Here is a 16,848-nt window from a genome sequence, read left to right as displayed (position 1 = left end):
GCCGGAGACGCGGGGACGCGGACTGGAGGCGGCGTAGGGGATGCGGAGCAGCGCCCTCTCCCGCGTCCTTGGCGCCGCAACTGGTCCTCGGTGGCGCGCCGCCTCTCTCTCCGGCAGACGTGGGAAGGCTCCCCGGAGATGCACCTGCGGGCCTCACCCTGCCACTCTCGAGTGCTCATTTGTAATTATTCCCTAGCTCCCCATCTGCTGCAAGCCAACCGCTCCTTCCCCCACGACCCCCGCCCCCCTCCCCAAATCTGTATGCCCTGCCGCTGGAATTTGTCCTGGGTCTGTGGATGCGCTGGTAGCGTCTGCCCCAGCTGCTAAGGGCGTGATCCCCGCTCTTCATCGCCGCAGCTCCCGCGCACTTGGGATCTGGGCTGAGGGTTCTCTGCCCCGGCCAAGCGTGGCTCAGTGTGCTGACGCCTGGGTGTTTTTCTGGGAGTGTGTTTACATATTTTCTCCATTTATTGGGAGCAAGGACCCCCCCCCCCCCACCGCGATGTGCCACAGAGCTTCCGGAGAGACACCGGCTTGGCCCCAAACTCAGAATCTGTTGTTCACAAGCTCTGTGTGACTTTCGACAAATTACTTAACTTCAGTTCTTTTTCATGTAGAAAGTTCTCTGTTTTATTGTGAGATAACCTATAATTAATTGCTTAGCAGAGTTGCTATATTAAGTTCACAACGTTCAAAGTTCTCGTAGCTGCCCTAGAACAAGCCACTAGTTAAGTTAGGCCTCCAACTAGTCAGTGGGACCGTTTGTCAGAATTGAGTCAGCCGAGGCATACCTGCAAGTGACTTGCGCCTGAGAATCTGGACGCAGGAGGGGAGTCGCAGCTTTAGTGAGGACACAGATCCGTATTTAGCAGGGCTGTCTTTGGCATCTGTAGGTTCGGGTCCAGCCCATTTCTATGCATTGATTTAGGATCACTAGTCTCAGCATCTCTTTTCTTCTCCATTGTTGCTTCATTGAGTCTCTTGCTGTCTTTTCCGGAGCTGTGGGCTCTTCCACTTTCTCTGGGACATTGAGTTTTTATTTGCAAAATGTAGAGGCAGTAACTTTAAGTTTTGACTTTGTTTTTTTGTTTGTTTGTTTTGTTTTTTTGCTGAGCCGGCGTCACTCAGTCCCACATCTAGCAGAAGTGGGAACAGTGGAGTTCAATCTGTGTGTGTGTGTGTGTGTGTGTTGGCTCTTTCCTTCTGTATTCTAGTGAAGGAATTGGGGGAGAGAGGAGCTCCTGGAGGGGAGGATGCTGCCAGGTGGGTTATCACTGAGGATGGGGAGCCTGGCGTCGTTCCATCTGCTGCCTGCAGAGGGCGCCCTGCTGCTGTGACAACTGTAGCCGCCTCTGGATCCAAAACCAGTCCGCTTATCTTCTTAAGGTTCTGTTTCAAACTGGGTGCAGTCCCTTTTCCAGCTGACTTCTCAAAAACGCCACTGCCTAGGGTCCATATATGGTCACCCTAGCAAACTTGTCTGTAAGCGTTCTTTGCTTTCTTCAAAAAAGGGCCCCTAGTACTTCTGGAGGCACACAAAACTGTTGCATTTCTTTTAAAAATCAGGGGGGGAAAAAAGAACTTTTAGGCCAACAGAGACGTATACTCTGACTTACTTTCAAGAAAGGGACCACAAAAACCAAAGTGCCTAAGTCCTAGGAAAGTCATGACATTGGCCTCCCCTTCTCTCTGATGGCCTTGTGCCCTCTGGGAGCCCCCTTTCAGAGTGGGAACAAACCCCCCTTCCCCCAGTTCCTGTCTTGCTCAAGGCTCCAATGCCTCCCAGAGCCTGGCTGGGTGTGATGGCTCAGTGGGGCCTATGAGGACAAGACCATTGGCTTTTGGGACCTTTCCTCTTCACCCGGCCTTGACCTGGGCACTTCCACCTCTACTCCCAACCTTCTCCATCTGCTCCGCCGTAAGGGGGAGATTAGACCCATGTATATAAAACACCCTGTTAGCCAAAGTTCATGGCCTCTGGCCTAAAACAGTCAGGAGCAGCTGGGCCCAGTGCCCTCAGGATTGGGAGAGAGCCATGGGCTTCTTTTCTTTGGTGCTTACAAGTGGCCAAGCTAAGGTTACAGAACAAACTTGGCAGACACCTAAGGTCCCAAATCATCCTATCTTCTCCTATTCTTCTCTTCCTTTTGCTCACCTGAGCGTGAGTACGGTTTCCTCCCACTCTTTCAGGATCTCCTTTCTTGCCTTTCACATGTAATATGTATAATTTGAGCTGTAAGATCACCATCATTTCATGAAGAGCTTCTCCGCATTTTTCCCATGGATTAAGTGCTGCAGACTAGATATCTACTTCTTGACGGTTATATTCTGAGAGTAGCATTTTCTGAATCCTTGTTTCTTGGTCTTAAATCTGTCCCGTGTCTCCCCCACTGCCACGGAATCCGCGTCTTTGCTTGGGGAGCAGGAATCTGAGCGTGCAGCAAGCTCGAGATAAGGGCCGTAAGAACAGCCAGAAGCGAGAGACCAGAAGGCTTGCTCTTGCGTAATCCCATGCAGGTGTCGGTATCTGTTGCCCAATCCGGAACGAGAAGCCAGCGCCAGCTGATCATCATAAAAGCTCTCCCAGCGACTGTGGCTTCGGAGGCCAGGGACGCCGGGCCCCCTGATCCACGTGTGCGAAAGATGCCCGAGGGATCTGCCCTCTGAGCTGAGGTGGCCCAGCATGCGGACCCTCCATCTAGGCAGGTGAGTCTCTCTGTCTCTCTCTTTTTCTTTTTTTGAAGAAATTAAAGAACGCTTACAGACAAGTTTGCTAGGGTAACCATACTCATTTCATGTTAACAGGAAATCTGGAGGACACCCAGGTCAGAAAGTAGCCATGCCCCCTGCTCAGGATATTCACATTTCGGCTGATGGCTTTTTCCCCTCTCCCAGGTAGAGTTTGTTTGCTGTTCTGGTGAAGTTAAACAGTAGTTAAACAGTTGACTGGGAAGTGTTATTATTTTGAAATGAGGCTTGGTTTCCCATGTCTGTGACCTGCTTAGAGGGAAAGCAGTGGATCTGGGCCCGGGTTTCAGGCCAGTTGCCACAGCTCTGAGCACTTTGTGTCCCCGAAGAGCAGCGAGTAACGAGGGCATGTCTGTTCGCAGGTTCTGGCTTGGCCTGCTGATCGCGCTGGGCTCCCTCTGCCCGGCAGGCTCGCCCTGCGGCATCTCCACGCACATCGAGATAGGTGAGTGCCTGCACCTGGCCATGGGATGCGGGATGCTAAGCCTGTCAGAGGGCGTTCAGGGAGAGATGTGGAGTCCGTGCCACGGATTGGTAACGAGCTTCCAGGACTGCAGTGAGCCGGGACCGGAGGCGGCTGGGTTCCATGTAGAGGCGGGCAGGAGGCTCGGGAACAGCGCCTGGTTGATGATCCGGTCCCAGGCTGTTCCTCCGGGTGGGCGAACAGGAGGAGCTGGAGGAACTCGCGGCCGCCGTGCAGCAGGACGATAGCACGGGAGAGGAGGAAGACGGGTGGAACTCGCTGGGACTAAGGAATGTGTTTTTGTTGTTTTATATTTCCACGTATGCATACAAAGCCACTGTGGCCGCGGGAGTGGGTCCCCTGAGCCAAGTTTTTGGCTTCAGGGAGGGCAAGGAAGCGAGGGAGTCTGACCACTGGCATTAGAGGGGCCCGGGGTGGTGACAGGAGCTGGGGAGGGCAGGTTCGGGGCTGAAGGCCCAGTAGCAGGTACAGGCACATGGTGGATTTGGTTTTTGAAGTGTATTTGTAATATATATATATTATATGTATAGTTTTCCAAATATTTTATTTATTTATTTGACAGAGAGAGATCACAAGTACGCAGAGCAGCAGGCGGGGGTGGGGGCGCGGGAGGGAAGCAGGCTTCCCGCCGAGCAGAGAGCCCGATCCCAGCGCTCGATCCCAGGACCTTGAGATCATGGCCTGAGCTGAAGGCAGAGGCTTTAACCCACTGAGCCATCCAGCAGCCTCTGTAATATATGTATATATTTTAAAAGATTTTATTTATTTGACAGAGACACACTGAGGGGGAAACACAAGCAGGGGGAGGAAGAGGAGAAGCAGGTTCCGCACTGAGCAGGGAGCCCGATCCCAGGACCCTGGCATCATGAGCTGCACCAAACGCAGACACTTAACTGACTGGGCCACCTAGGCACCCCATTTGTGATTTTTTTTAACTCATGGAAAATGTAAGCCAATTTGTAATGCCATTAGAAACGTTTATATTCTATAACAGTTTTCAGATTGATTTCAACTATATCTGATGTCTGGGTTTTCTTTTAGATAAAAACAAGAATATTTTATAGTTAGGCCCCCTGGACAGAAGGTACCAGTCAGAACAAGATTACAAATAAGGTGTGTAAACTTCCCAGTACCAAATAGACCAAGGTATTTATTGAGTTCTGGTGGGCAAGAATCTATGATCCCAGAATTTTGCCTCCTGAAAGGGCAGGAGAGGTCACTGAGCCCGGTCCCTGTACTTCACATACAAGGAAATCGATCTGGAGTCTCCCAGCTCGCTCGTTCGAGGGCTGGCCTAGGATTACAGCTCCTGAGAGCCAGGCCAGTGCTCTTTCCAAACACATTTATTGCTAAGAGGTAGTCAGGACACAATAGAAAGGAGAATTAGACCCAGCTTCTAATACCAGCTCTGCTGTACACTAAGTACGTGACTCAGAGCAGTTCATTCTTGGTGTGTTCCTCTTCTGTAAAGCAGCCAAACATCTCCGTGAATTTGAAAGTTTTGTCCAAGCGTGGGTTCTTTGAGATTGAAATTGCTAAAACTAAAAGTGGGCTGAGAACAAGTATAAATGAAAATAGTCAAGAATAAGTATAAATGGAAAGTTTTTAATCTTTGGAATTTTTTAAATAAGATTTTATTTATTTACTTGACAGGTCACAGTAGGCAGAGAGGCAGGTAGAGAGAGAGAGATAGGAGGAAGCAGGCTCCCTGCTGAGCAGAGAGCCTGATGAGGGGCTTGATCCCAGGACTCCAAGGCCACAACCCAAGCCGAAGGCAGAGGCTTAGCCCTCTGAGCCACCCAGGTGCCCCAATCTTGAGAATTTAAACACAGATGAAATATGAAATCTTTTTTTTTTTTAAAGATTTTATTTATTTGACAGGCAGATGTCACAAGTAGGCAGAGAGTCCGGCGGAGAGAGAGGAGGAAGCAGGCTCCCTGCCAAGCAGAGAGACCAACTTGGGGCTTGATCCCAGGACCCTGGGATCATGACCTGAGCCGAAGGCAGAGGCCTTAACCCACTGAGCCACACAGGTGCCCCTGAAATATGAAATCTTAATGAAATCATATAACTGCTTGCCTTTTTTCAGTGGGTGCCAAAGATCCTAATAGATTATGCTGGATATATGTTTGTATATATTAATCTATTAATACAATATTAAACATAGTAGTATATTATATATAAATATCTATTAAACATGTTTATAAGATTTATTAAATGCAAACATATTATCAGTCTATATATTATGAATATATAAATATCAACACATTACCATTGACTATAACACATTACCATTCAATATATATTGAATATATTAAAATGTAAACAATATTTAATAAAAATATATAACAAATATATGAATGTATCTATTAAATATAAATATAAAATCAAATATATACATCATATTACCTATTCTATATATTACATGAATATATAAATATTAATATATTAATATTTATATTAAATACATTAACATAAAACTTTGTTTATGTGAACATAATTGAAGACCATTCGTAACCAGCACAGATTTTGAGGAGTCGTATGTGAGAGACAAAACTCCAACATCTGCCAGTTATTTAGAGGATTTTGTAAGTTTCTTGGTTCACATTGTCACTCCTTACGTAAAGCCTGTCGGGAGGCGGATGGTTCTGTGAGTTAGTTGGGATGTCGTGCGGTGGTTTGCAGCTGGAAATCCCCCAGTCCTGTGTGCAGGTTACTGGTGTGGGCTGGGAGCCTGTGGCTTCTCGTGTTATGCTTAGAGGAGTGGCTCTATTTTTGTATGATTTACAAAGATGGATGTGATTCACAACAGGAGTAAGGTGTCCCCTTCGAATGTGCCTTCACAAGGCATGTTTGTCTTAGAGATTCTAGGAAGATTCAGGGTGTGTGTGTCTGTGTGTTGGTGTGTGGGTGGAGCAGGTGACCTGGGATGATTTTTTTTTTTTGGTCCATCTACTGTGGCCCAACTGATGACAAAACATTTGAGAGTAATTGACTCGTCCGTGGTTTTTGGCTGTGTGTCCTATTTCCTGCTGAGGGTCCTTTATCTCAGTGGGTTGTTGAGGCAAAATAAAATGAAGACACCGCTGTTTACTGAGCTCCTACCGTGTGTCAGCTACTGTGCTCATCACCTCACATGTATTTTGTGTGACCCTCTCAGCATACCTGTAAGGTGGGAATTATTGACTTACTTTTACCTGGGAGGGAACTGAGCCCTAGCTTTAGCAGGGCGTTGGTGCCAGATAAGCAGAAGCTTCAAATCACCATACAAACTTGATTTGTGTTTTAGCAATATAAATGTCATCTGAATCTTATCATGCCTAACGAAAGTGACTAGTGAGTACACACTTAATTTTCGTTTCTCCCTTCCTTGACAGAGTAACAAAATTATTTTCCTTTTCCTTTATTTTTTTTTTTAAAGATTTTTATTGATTTATTAGAGCACGAGCTGGGGGAGAAGCAGAGGCAGAGGGAGAAGCAGACTCCTTGCTGAGCAGGGAACCCAGTGTGGGGCTTGATCCCAGGACCCCGGGACCATTACCAGAGCTGAAGGCAGACGCTTAACTGACTGGGCCACCTGGGAGGCCCTTATTTAAGAGAGAGGGAGAGAGAGGAGGGGCAGAGGGGGAGGGAGAGTCTTAAGCAGACTCCATGCTGAACATGGAGCCTGACTCGGGGCTTGATCCCACAACCTGAGACAAAACCAAGAGTGTAATACACAACCGACTGCACCACCCCTACACCCCCATTTTCTTTTAAAATATCGTGAATAAGTTCTGTTTCAGCTACAGTTGAATTTAATTGATTTACTTATTTCTCTCAGGACACAGAGCTCTGGAGTTTCTCCACCTTCAGGATGGGAGAGTTAACTACAAAGAGGTATGAAGTTTAATTTTTTTCTCATTCCTGTGCATTAACTCTCTTCCATTGGTGCCAGAATAAAGGTCCTAACAGATATTTAGGCAATAATTTTAGGAGTCAATTTTTTTCTTGATAAAACTTTGATCTTTAGGGTTATAAAAGGTGTATGTCCCATCTAGTACTACTTGAACATACATATATATTATATATATATACATACAATACATATACTTGAATATACATTATATGTATTTTTATTATATAACATATATAGAGTTTATACTTGAACATACATAGTATATATTATATAATTAAAATATTTTAATACTATTATATATTTATTTTTGTATGTATAACATATATAACTTATATGTCATTATATACATTATATATAACTTAAATAGTATCACTAGAATATTTTAATGATGAATCAAGATTTGAAGAATTGAGAGAGAACTTTTTAAAAATGGTACATCTTTTTGCTTTTACAAAGAGAGGTCATGCCTGAGATAAATTATTTTTCCTCTTGACTGTAATCCTATAAAAATTGCATCAGCACAAGGAGCAGGGAATGTTTATTCAGAAGTCTGCTTTGAGATGCTGGTCTGTGTCTCCTCTCACTGTATTCTTGGCAAGACTATCCGATGCCTTTCTTGTACTTATCCTCAACTTGGTTCTGTTCTGACGCTATACACTCGTTCTAGGCTAAATAATGTTTTGTGCAAAGATGATTCTTAATACTTATATTTGGTAATAGAGATTAATATTCCTGGTTACATCAGAATTGAATCAAATTATTACCAGTAAGTCTCTGTAATTCAGTACGGAAAGCAGGATGGCGAGATATCTGAAATCTGTCATATTGTCAAACCACTTTTAGACATTAGTTTCAGCTTTCTTACTTGGCAATTGAATAGTGTTTGATTATCTTCATTGACCCTGGTGGAAGGTAGCTAGGGATAAGGAGAGGAGCAAGAACCTGCTGAGTTCATCATGTAAACAATCAGTTGTGAGTGTGTGCAGAGCAATTATCTCATGGAGATACACTGTATCATTAACTTAATTTGAAATGTGTGAGCTGGACACCTCTCCTTCCCCTCTGTATCGGGTCCTAATGCAGATACTGATGTCATCATTGGAAATGACTACGTGCCCTGAGTGCTTACACTCCACCTTCAGTTTCTGAGGGTCGCACTTCCTCACCTCTTATGATACAACCGATGCCTTTTCATGATGCAGTTTGTATCTCTGTATGTGGGACTTGTTGTAGTGTCTCTTTCTCCCCATTCGTACCTGCTCTTCGGGGACTTCTGGACTCCCTGGGGTCTGAATTTTGTTGGTTCTGGAATTATCTTTTGTTAATATATCCAGAGTTGACTGGTCTTTGAAGCCTTTGACTTACACAAAGAGAATAATGCATGAAGCTGAGAAAATCAGAGTATTAATTTATAAGAACTGTCAGAAGCAAGTTCACCTCATGTTGGTGGTCATTATTGCCCTGATACTTTTTTCCCATCCTTTTCTTATTTAGTCTTCAAGTGTAGTTGACAGATACTGCTATATTGCATATGTACAACACAGTAACTCAACACTTCTGCACATTGCTGTGTGCTCACCACTGAGAAGTGTGGTCGCCACCTGTCACCGTGTGTTATCACAATATCACTCATGGTGTCCCCCGTGCTGTACTTTTTGTTTCCATGACTTATAACCGGAAGCTTGTACCTTAAATTCCTTCGCCTATTTTGCTGATTCCTTCCCTACCCTCCACCTTCCCTCTGGTAACCAGCAGTTTCTTCTCTGTATTTAAAAGTCTGTTTGTTCATGTATTTCTTAGATTCCACATGCACATGAATTCATACGGTATTTGTCTTTCTGGGACTTACTTCATTTAGCATAATAACCTCCAGGTCCATCTGTGTTGTCACAAATGGCAAGATTTTATTCTATTTTATACCTGAGTAGTAGTCCTCGTGTGTGTGTGTGTGTGTGTGTGTGTGTGTGTGTGTGTGTAATCACATCTCCTCTCTCCATTCACATATCTATGGATACCTGGATTGTTTCTATAGTTTGACTATAAAATCAGGTGCATGTATCTTTCTTAATTAGTGTTCTTATTTTCTTGGGTAAATACCCAGCAATGGAATTACTGGATCCTATGGTATTTCTATTTTTAATTTTTCGAGAAGCCTCCATACTAAGTTTACAGTGCCTGCACCAGTTTACATACCCACCAACAGTGTACAACAATTCCTTTTTCTCCACATCATCATCAACACTTATTTCTTGTCTTTTTGATACTAGCCATCCTGACAAGTGTAAGGTGATAATCTCATTGTGGCTTTGGTTTGCATCTCTCCACTGATGAGTAACGTTGAACTTTTTTTCATATGTGTATTGGCCATCTGTAGGTCTTCTATGGAATAATGTCCTCAAGTCATCTGTTTCTTATGGGATTGCTAAGGGTGTGTGTGTGTGTGTGTGTGCACAGTTATAGAAGTTCTTTTTAAAGTTTGGATATTAAACTTTTATTGGATGTATCATTTGAAAATATCTTCCTCCATTCAGTAAGTTACTTTGTTGTTCTGTTGTGTTCTTTTGTCTTTTTTTTCCTGTGCAAAATCTTATTATTTTGGCATAGTTGCAGTAGTTTATTTTTCTTTTGTTTCCTTTGCCTCAGGAGACCTATCCATAAATATGTTGCTAAAGCCAATGTCCTATTTTTCTTCTACCTGTATTTTCTTCTAGAATTTTTATGGTTCCAGGTCTCACATTCAGATCTTTAATCTATTTTATTTTTGTGTTTGGTTTAAGAAATGGCCCAGTTTCATTCTTCAGCATGTTGCTGTCCAGTTTTCCCAGCAACATTTCTTGAAAACACTCTTTTTCTCATTGTATATTATGACTCTTTTGTCATAGATTAATTGACTAAGTGAGGGTTTATTTCTGGGCTTTCTATTCCATTCCGTTCATCTATGTGTCTGTTTTGGTGCCAGTACCATACATTTTCATTACTGTAGCTTTGTAGTGTATCTTGAATTCTGGGGTTGTGATATCTCCAGTTTTGTCCTCCTTTCTCACGATTTCTTTGGCTATTTGGGGTCTTTTGTTATTCCATTCAAATTTTAGTATTGTTTGTTCTAGTTCTGTGAAAAATGCCATTCGTATTTTGATGGGAATTGCATTAAACTGTAGATTGCTTTGGGTAATATGGACGTTTCCACAACATTAATCCTTCAAATCCATGAGCACAGAAATTCTTTCCATTTGTTTGTGTCATGTTCAGCTTCTTTCTTCAATATCTTACAGTTTTCAGAGTATAGGTTTTTCACGTCCTTGGTTAAATTTATTCCTCGATACTTTATAATTCTTGGTGCAATTGTAAATGAGATTGTTTTCCTAATTTTTCTTTTTGCTCTGTCATTATGAACAAATAGAATTGCCACAAATTTCTACATACTAATTTTGTATCCTGCCACTTTACTGAATACCTTTATTCTAATAGCTTCTTCGGTAGTCTTTAGGGTTTTCTATATATAGTATCATGTCCTCTGCAAAGAGTGACCAATTTACTTCTTTCTTACCAGTTTGGATGCCTTTTGTTTTCTTGTCTGATAGTAGCAGTTAGGACTTCCAGTACTCTGTTGAATAAAAGTGGTGAGAGCAGACATCCTTGTCTTGTGTCTGACCTCAGGAGAAAGGCTCTCAGTTTTTCCCCCATTGAGAAGGATGTTAGCTCTGGGTTTTTCATGGAAACCTTTATTATGTTGAAGCATGGTTCTTCTGAATCCACTTTACTGACAGTTTTATCACAAAGGTACTGTATCAGATTCTTTTTCTAGAGCTCTTTAGATAATCATAGGATTTTTATACTTCTTCTTAATGTGATATGTCACATTGATTTAAGAATATTGAACTACCCTTGAATCCCAGGAATAAATCCCACTTGATCATGGTCAGTGGTCCTTTTCACACACTGTTGAATTTGGTTTGGTAATAAGTGTTGAGGATTTCTGCATCTGTGGTCGTCAGGGATACTGGCCTGTAGTTCCCTTTTTTTAGTGTTGTCTTTGTCTGGTTTTGGAATCAGGGTAAAGCTGGCCTTGTGAAATGAATTTGGAAGTTTTCCTTCCTGTTCTATTTTTTTGAATAGTTTGAGAATAGGGATGAATTCTTCTTTAAATGTTTGGTAGTACTTCACCTGTGAAGCCATTTGGTCCTGGCCTTTTTTTTTTTTTTTTTTTTTAAAGATTTATTTATTTATTTATTTATTTATTTGACAGACAGAGATCACAAGTAGGCAGAGAGGCAGGCAGAGAGAGAGAGGGGAAAGCAGGCTCCCCGCTGTGCAGAGAGCCTGATGCGGGGCTCGATCCCAGGACCCTGGGTTCATGACCTGAGCCGAAGGCAGAGGCTTTAACCCACTGAGCCACCTAGTCACCCCTGGTCCTGGACTTTTGTTGAGGAATTTTTTGATTACAGATTCAGTTTTTTTTACTAATAACTGGTCTGTTCATATTTTCTTTTTCTTCTTGGTTCAGTTTTGGCAAATTGTATGTTTCTGGGAATTTATCCGTCTTTTCTAGTTTCTCCAATTTGTTACGTAACGTTTCATAGTATTGTTTAATAATTCTTTGTATTTCCGTGGTGTTGGTTGTTATTTCACCTTCTTTTCTGATTTTATCGAGTGCTTGCTCTTTCTTGAGGAGTCCGGCTAAATGTTTATCAGTCGTGTTTATCTTCTCAAAGAACTAACTCTTGGTTTCATTGATAAAAAATAATTTTGTTCACTTATTTCCACTCTAAACTTTATTATCTCCTTTCTTCTACTTACTTTGGGCTTTGTTGGTTATTCTCTTTCTAGTTCCTTTGGATAAAGATTTGATTGCTTTTTTGAGACTTTTCTTGTTTCTTATAATAGGCCTGTACTACTGTAAGCTTCCTTCCTAGAGCAGTTTTTGCTGTATCCCAAAGATTTTTTTTTTTTTAAGTAGGTTCTATACCCCACATGGGGCTTCAACTCATGACCCTGAGACCTTACAGTCCTGTGCTCTACCAACCAGGCCAACCAGGTGTCCCCACAAGGATTTTCGGTCATTTGTGTGTCTTTATGTGTTGTTTCATTTCCTCTTTGACTTCGTCATTGACCATCCATTGTCACTAGCATGTCGTTTAGTGTCCCTTTGTTTCTCCCCTAGTTTTTTTTTTTTTATATATATAGTTGATTACTAGTTTCATACTGTGATGGTTGGATTCACTATAAAGATTTAATTTCTATAAAAATAGACATAATTTGCTATTTTAACCATGAAATCCTACAACGGTAGTTACTTGGTTGGTGTTGTCTTCTCTACCCCGCTTCCTCCTGCCTGCAGGAGAGATTTGTCCTTTTGTGACTAGAGAACTGAGAGATGCTCGCTGTAAAACACTCAGACAATGAATGTTGATGCTTGGCTTTATATCATTCTAGACATTGTTTTTTAATTTATTAGTACTTTCTTCCCCCCAAATATTACACTCTACACACTGTGCAACTTGCTACTTTTCATTGAATATATTGGTGATATCTTTCCATGTCAAAAAAGATGTTGAGAATCAATTAGAACAATTACATAGTTTTCGATTACCGTACTGTATCGTAATTTATTCAGCCTATTTTATATTTTAACTTTTTACTTGGAAGTAATTAAAAACCCATAGAAAAGCTGGACAGTTAGGCAATCTCTATATGCCCTTTACCACATTCCTGTAGGTCCTCTATTGGCATATTTGGCTTTTCATCCTCTCTGTTGTCCCCCAAGGGAAGGAGGTAGAACAGGAAAGGAATGAAGGTCTTTATTTGGTGTCTCAGAATTGCACTTCAGGGGAGCACAGATTCCAGAGTAACCAGAGAAGTGTCCAACTCATGCAGGGAAAGCAAGGGGATTTTACGAGAAGGAAGAGAGAATTACAGGATTTACATAAAGCAGAGAAGAAAAGAATGCTGCTGTATTGGTGCTGACCAGTGGAACCACTTGTGATGACTGTCTTACCGATTATCGCCGCTATCAAGCCAACGTCCTGCTGTGTATTTATTGACTCTGCTGTCCTCATCTGATCCAGATGCCAGGTGCTCTGTTGAAATCTTATGAGCCAACCGCTTGTCAAAGAATTGCTGCTTCCGGCCCAGTTCAGTGTGTTAGTTGGAATGAAAATGGAGTCTCTCATGGCCGGAGATTTCATGCAATTCCACATTATTTATACACACTGATTTCTTTTCCCCTGGACAATTCTAGAGAATTCCTGGTGTGGTGCCCATTATCCTTCAACTCATGATCGTGGATTTCCTAAAAACGAGGACACTCCTGTGGAGCCACAGCACAATAGTCACAGTCCGGAAACCAACATTGAGTAACACTCTCCCTCTCCCCCAGTCCTCAGGCTTTATTAAAATCTCTCCAGTTGTCTCAGTAATGAATCTTCTTTCTGGTTCCAGGACTGCTCCAGGACCATGTGATCTAGAACAGTTCCTCAGGCCTCCCTTGTCTTTAATGACCTTGATATTTTGGAAAGGGCACAGTCCAATAACAGTGAAATGCACCCTAGTTTGGTTTCATGTGCTAATTCCTCCCTGCAGGTTCCCTTTTTTTTTTTTTTTTTTTTTAAAGATTTGGTTTATTTACTTGAGAGCGCATGTGGGTGAGCACAAGGGGTTGGGGGAGGGGCAGAGGGAGAAGGAGAAGCAGACTTCTGTCTGAGCAGGGAGCCCGATGCGGGGCTCAGTCCCAGGACCCCGAGATCATGACCTGAGCTGAAAGCAGACGCTTAACTGACTGAGGCACCCGGCGCCCCATGCAGGTTCTCTTTTGACAGAAACTCACAGAACACAGAAGCGATGCTGTATCCTTATCGCATCATACCAGCAGGTTCACGAGGTCAAGTGTACTGTTTTGGTGATGCTGAATTTTTCCTTTCTAAGATTTTCATTGGGTGGTTCTTTAATATTCCTTTCCTGAGATTATTTTGGTGGTGGTGGCTGGGAGTTGTTTCAAGTATGTTTGTAACTGAAGTATTTTATGATGGCTGCTTTAAAGTATTTGCCAGGTAATTCTAAAATTTCTACCATTTCCGTGTTGGCCTCTATTGGCATCTCCTTTCATTCCTTCTGAGATCCCTGGTTCTTGGTGTGATAAGTGATCTTTGATTAAAACCTGGACATTTCAGGCATTAGGTTATGAGACTCTGGATCTTACTGAAACCTTTTTTTTTTTTTTTTAAAGATTTTATTATTTGTCAGAGAGAGAGAGGGAGAGTGAGCACAAGCAGACAGAGAGGCAGGCAGAGGCAGAGGGAGAAGCAGGCTCCCTGCAGAGCAAAGAGCCCAATGTAGGACTCGAACCCAGGACACTGGGATCGTGACCTGAGTCGAAGGCAGCAGCTTAACCAACTGAGCCACCCAGGCGTCCCTGAAACCTTTTGTTTTAGCTGACTTCTTCTGACACCTCTTTGGGAAGGGAACAGAATGGGGAGGGTCACCCACCTCCTGACTCTCCTGACTGCCAACTCAGGATGGAAGTCAAGGTTCCCTCTGAACCTCCACGGACACCTCTCTGGCTGGGAGGGAAGTGCCCAATTATTGCTTTTCTCTGTGGCCTCTACAGATACTGGGGGGGGGGTCTCCTCGGGGTGGTGAACTTCCTGCCCTCCCCAGGGCCTCTTCTGAGCCCACCCAGTGGGGATGGGGAGAGGCGCCCTGTTACTGCAGTTGGGACACGAGGCCCAGGCTCTCCCCATGGCCTCCACTGACACGGAGGGCTAGGGACGGGGGACAGGTGAAAGTCCTGGTGAGGGTAGGGCCACAGTGTTTTCTGTGATGTTCGGCTAGAGTAAAAGGTGGTTGTCTTAAAGTTTTCTGTCTTGCTAGGCTGCCCTTTTCCTGGTCTTAGGGTTAGAGAAAGCAGGCTTTTGTTGTGGCTTGTGTGTGTGTGTGTGTGTGTGTGTGTGTGTGTTTGGTTTATGCCCATTAGAGTTTCTAGGTTGGCATGCTTTCCTAGTATCCAGTTTGGGATCTCTGAGGCAACAAGAAAGCCCAGAGGATTGACCCCAGTGTCTTCTTCTGGCCCTGAGCTCCCAGACAGCTCCACTCTCACGGGCTTCTTATGCTCATTTTGTGTACAACGCCCGGGGTTAGCTTAGCAAGAGGAATAAGTACATCTGTTCCCTCTTCCTGGGAACAGAAGTCCTAGTGATGTTAATTTCTATCACCTGGTTGAGATGATGTCTTCACATTTTTACAACGGAAAGTTAATAATATTTTCTGCTTTTTAATTAGCAAGTAAATATTTTGTGGGGAGAGATCTTGATGTAAATATCCTGTTTCTCATGAAGTTTTAGCCACTGGTTGTAGCATCTCTTTCTAATTTTTGCCTGAAATAATTATTATGATGGTTGCCAAATTGTTTATCTGATTCCATCACTCTTCCTACATTTCTTGGCTTTCTACTGTTACAGAGCCATTCCTTCTTCCCCATTCATATATGCACATTCATGGATTTTTATTTCATTGTTTATGTTACATTATCATTCATCGTGACGCTGACATTGTCCCAGATTCTGCTTCAAGTTGGCTTTTGCGTCTGTTTATCTGCCTATTTATTTAAAACCATGAGTTCACGCAAGAATATTTCCAGTTAGGGGCCTGCACCACAGGAATCCTTCTAGCCTTCTCTGTGCCCGCATCTGTGTCCCCTTTCTCCAACACTGAGAAGCCTGGCGATCATTCTCAATATATCCTTTGTGCTCGGTCTCCTCGTTTGTGACCAGTGTCCCCAACCACGTTTGGCAAAACCTTCAGTTCTGACACTGCTACCCAAGTCCTTCTGGCCCAGAAACCAAGGGAAAAAGAAAAAAAAAAACAAACGAAACAGAATCTACAACAGAGGAAGGCTTAATATTCTCTGTTGCTCGTGTATTTCATTGAAATTTCTTTTTATTAAAAAAAAACATTTATTAGAGAGCACAAGCAGGAGGAGGAGCAGAGGGAGAGGGAGAAGCAGACTTATAATTTTTTTCATTTTTGCTCATTTGGTAGGTGGAAAATGGTGTTTTTGTTATAGACTTTATTGGCATTTTAGTTAACGAGGTTAAATATACTTTCAGGTGTTTATCAACTATTTCTATTACATCTTCTGTAATCACTTACGTGTTTTGCTCATTTCAGCACATTTTGCACATTTCTCTACATTCGATGCGTAAGGATGATTTCTTAAACTTACCTGCCCCATCATGTGTCAAATGATTCAGTTATTTTTCTCTTCAGTTTGCTTGCCATGCTCTTCACCGTGCAGAATGCTCCAATTTTTGTGTCGTTAAGTGCATCATTCTATTCTCTTATGGCTTCTGCCTGTACGCTTTCCTTAGGAAAATCATTCCCACTCAAGATTAGGCTGTTATTCCTTTTAGTTTTGTCCTGCTCATTCTGTGGCTTCCTGTTCGGCCTTTAACTCTTTGATTCATGTTGTATATATTTTGGCCTAAAGCCCGTGAGCGGTCTGGGAACCTCTTGCTGGCCATGTTAATGTCACGTCCGCGTCATGTTGGCCACGCGGGGTCCCGCCAGGAGGGGAACCCCCACCCCCGGGGCTGTGCCGACCCCACCGGCTGGGGACTGCATCTCCATCCGTGCCACTGTACGTGGTGTGGGCTTGAGTCTGTTTTCTTGCTCTTTGTTCTGTTTCCCTGATCTCTTTTAATTCCAGCATCCTATTGCTCTTATT

General features: G+C 43.0%; 1 protein-coding gene across 4 annotated transcripts in view; it reads left to right on the top strand.

The window, feature by feature from the left end:
• The first annotated feature begins 14 nt into the window (after nt 1-14).
• GPLD1 (glycosylphosphatidylinositol specific phospholipase D1) overlaps nt 15-16,848 on the top strand; it is a 56,587-nt gene continuing 39,753 nt past the window's right edge. For 3 of the 4 annotated variants that reach the window (XR_004285254.1, XM_032341239.1, XM_032341241.1), the window contains exons 1-5: nt 15-181; nt 2,518-2,706; nt 2,806-2,895; nt 3,111-3,193; nt 7,056-7,111. Coding sequence is in view for 3 of the 4 variants with exons in the window: in XM_032341239.1 (XP_032197130.1) it covers nt 2,684-2,706; nt 2,806-2,895; nt 3,111-3,193; nt 7,056-7,111 (252 nt within the window). In the remaining variant the exon portion in view is untranslated. Of the gene's footprint in view, nt 182-2,517; nt 2,707-2,805; nt 2,896-2,958; nt 3,194-7,055; nt 7,112-16,848 lie in introns of those variants that run through there. The other variant, XM_032341240.1, reaches the window with a different exon arrangement.

The sequence above is a fragment of the Mustela erminea genome, chromosome 4, assembly GCF_009829155.1.
Source record: "Mustela erminea isolate mMusErm1 chromosome 4, mMusErm1.Pri, whole genome shotgun sequence".
Classification (NCBI taxonomy): domain Eukaryota; kingdom Metazoa; phylum Chordata; class Mammalia; order Carnivora; family Mustelidae; genus Mustela; species Mustela erminea.
This window is presented reverse-complemented; position numbering and strand designations above follow the sequence as displayed.